Genomic DNA, 2,691 nt, shown 5'->3' with positions numbered 1-2,691 from the left:
GAGCGGTGCTGATTCGGTTCTTGGTTCATCGGTGAAAAACACGGTGGTAGATAGTACAAGTTCTTGTGCTATATATGCTATGCTTCTTAACAAATGAAAAAAAAAATTACATAAACATTAGTGGCCTGCCTAGGCCTTTTTTTCAATTATAATCTATTAAAGAAATATTTATAAAAATAAGCCAACAGGGAATAAAATAACGTTATATCCTAATCATCCTAGTATTCCAAAATCGTAGCAATCATTGCGAGAAAAAGATTATATGCTGATCTTTGTATATATATATATTATACAGTCAACTCTGTATTTAATTAGTGCCAGACTCTGATGAATTAGAGATTTCCCAGTCTCGCTGTGTGTGTATACGAACGTATATACATGATCGTCCTGTACATGTGACATTACGTATTTGTTTATGCACATGAAAATGTACGCGTACTTTATGGCATTCGTTTGCCTATGTACTTGGATATATACATGATGCATGTAACGTACAGCGAAAAATATAACTCCATCAAGAACCCGCCCAAATATAACTCGATCCACCATATACTTTAGGGTTTTTTTCTTCCATCAAGAACGCATAGCTAGGGTTTTTCCTCAATCATCCTACTATATATCTCGGTTGCGTAGTTGTTTCAACTTTTAATCATAGATATATAATATATCTATAGCTCCTGGTTCTATGGTGGTAGACAGTTTAAAAATCACCAACTCTAGAGATATATATACAATATATCTGATTGATTAGGCGAATTTTTAATCTTAATCAATTCTTCAACCTATGCCATGTATAAATTTAGAAGAGTGGAGAGATTACCGCTTTGGGGTCTTTGATCAAGAAGTGGTGGAGTGATGAGACGAAGAGTTTGGAAGTTCCTTCTTGACAACGACGTCGTTTTTTCCGGGATTCTTTGGGTTGAAGCCGCCAGCCTTGTTCTTCCTCTTCTTCTTCTTCCTGTAAGGGATTCCACGAGCCCTGGCCTGAGATTCTCTCATTTCCCTCAAGTGAACTCGAATCGCTCCGTTACCAAAAGGGTTGTTTTCCGGCGACCCTCCGCCGTGTTCTTCGTACGCCGCTCTCAGCCGTCCGATCAGAGCGTCTAAACTCCCCCACGCCTGTCGGAGGGGACACGTGCACGGCGCAGGTGGGTCGGGCTGTCCGAAGAACACGCATGATGGGTGATGAACCTATTGTATTAGTTTAACCAAATCAAAGCTTCGTCATTAAAAAAAGATGGAATCTGTACATACAGTACTTTCGTGTAAATCCCTTGTCTAGGTTTTTGACAAAGGAAAGTTAATCATTCGGTTTTTTCTACGTTTTGTGTTACCTTGGTCTTACCAAACTGGTCTAAGTACTTGAGGAAACTGAGCACGTGGGAATAATCGAACTGAGACATGGAGACCGGTGGGTTCTGGGACTTTAGGTATTGCAGGAAGGTGTTCCAGTCGCGGCGTTTCTGCGACTCGTAGCGGCTGAGCTGCTGCGGTTGTGGCTGCAGCTGCGTTTGCGTTTCCGGTTGGTGGTGGTGGCCGGAGTTGCAGGAGGATGACGGCGGACCCGGTGGATCACTCGTCGGTGCGTGTTGATCCGACGAGGACATGTTTTGGGTTCTTTTGGGATGGGAGGAAGATGAAATTATTTAGGTTATTTTTTGTTAAAGTGACAATGAGAGAGAGAGAAGGGAAAATAAGGGGCCGAGACATAATCCAATCACATTTCACGAGAATTTCGAAATATTTTTTATTTTCTATTTTCTTTTGCAATTTATTTTATCTCACGTGTACGAATATCTGAATTTACAAATATAACAACTTAAACCGCTAAGCTTCATATATGTTCGTATATATTCATATATGTTCTACTAAGAAATTAGTGACTACATTTTTTTGGCACTATAAATTAGTGACTTATTCCAATCGATTTATTTTCTCAGATCTAGTTTTTCTTACGCTCCCTCGTTATTTTGTATATAATTTTTATTATTATTATGGTCCACGATAATCGACGTTAATTATAATATAGAACAAATTAATATACGGGCGTAGTAGTAAATATCATATAACAAGTATGATAAGGAATATAATTTCTTTTGTAAAAGAAATATATTCATTTGGTGGGTCTAGAAGAACTACGACTGAGGAGACATGTCACTGCGGGACCCGCAACGAGGTGCCCCTTTTTAAAAAAATATCATTAATGTAGCTATTTTCGCACTGTTACGATGTATGTTCGATTTTAAATTCGAAAAATTATTATTTTAAGTTTCTAATTGTACGACTGCTTAAGCAAATCAATCATTCGTATTAATCTGCCATTTTAAGTTTTATAATGACTTATTAATTAATTCTCCAACTTGCTTGTCTTAGTGGCTATAGTTGAATTATACAGCCTATAATATGCCTCTTTAACTTTATAAATATTTAAAACAATACAATAATAATTCAACAATAAGAACATTGATGATTCTTATTAAAAAAGTATATATATCGTAAAGTTATTGGTATCTACAATATATATTAAAAAATAATATGTATATATATATTATTTATAATGTAATTTATAATATATATATATATATATATATATGTGTATGTTTTATTAGTTATAAGTAATTTTATATTTAATATATATATATATATATATGAATTTATATGTATATAAATTAATTTAAATAAATTATATAA

General features: G+C 35.1%; 1 protein-coding gene across 3 annotated transcripts; it reads right to left on the bottom strand.

Moving 5' to 3' along the window:
- Positions 1-66: 66 nt before the first annotated feature.
- On the bottom strand, positions 67-1,678 carry LOC104808400 (protein LIGHT-DEPENDENT SHORT HYPOCOTYLS 9-like). 3 transcript variants are annotated; one of them, XM_010534077.1, is made up of 3 exons: positions 1,335-1,678; positions 821-1,191; positions 67-85 (listed from the first exon to the last, which is right to left on the bottom strand). In XM_010534077.1, the coding sequence occupies exons 1-2, from the start codon at positions 1,605-1,607 to the stop codon at positions 838-840; spliced, it is 627 nt and encodes a 208-aa protein (XP_010532379.1). In that variant the 5' UTR covers positions 1,608-1,678; the 3' UTR covers positions 67-85; positions 821-837. The 3 variants fall into 3 exon arrangements, with proteins under 3 accessions (XP_010532379.1, XP_010532378.1, XP_010532377.1); XM_010534076.1 differs by lacking the exon at positions 67-85 and adding an exon at positions 106-387; XM_010534075.2 differs by lacking the exon at positions 67-85 and having other exon boundaries at positions 395-1,191.
- Between the last annotated feature and the right edge of the window lie 1,013 nt (positions 1,679-2,691).

The sequence above is a fragment of the Tarenaya hassleriana genome, unplaced genomic scaffold (genome assembly GCF_000463585.1).
Source record: "Tarenaya hassleriana unplaced genomic scaffold, ASM46358v1 Cleome1405, whole genome shotgun sequence".
Taxonomy (NCBI): Eukaryota; Viridiplantae; Streptophyta; class Magnoliopsida; order Brassicales; family Cleomaceae; genus Tarenaya; species Tarenaya hassleriana.
Note: the sequence above shows the minus strand (reverse complement) of the source record. Positions and strands in the feature narration are given on the sequence as shown.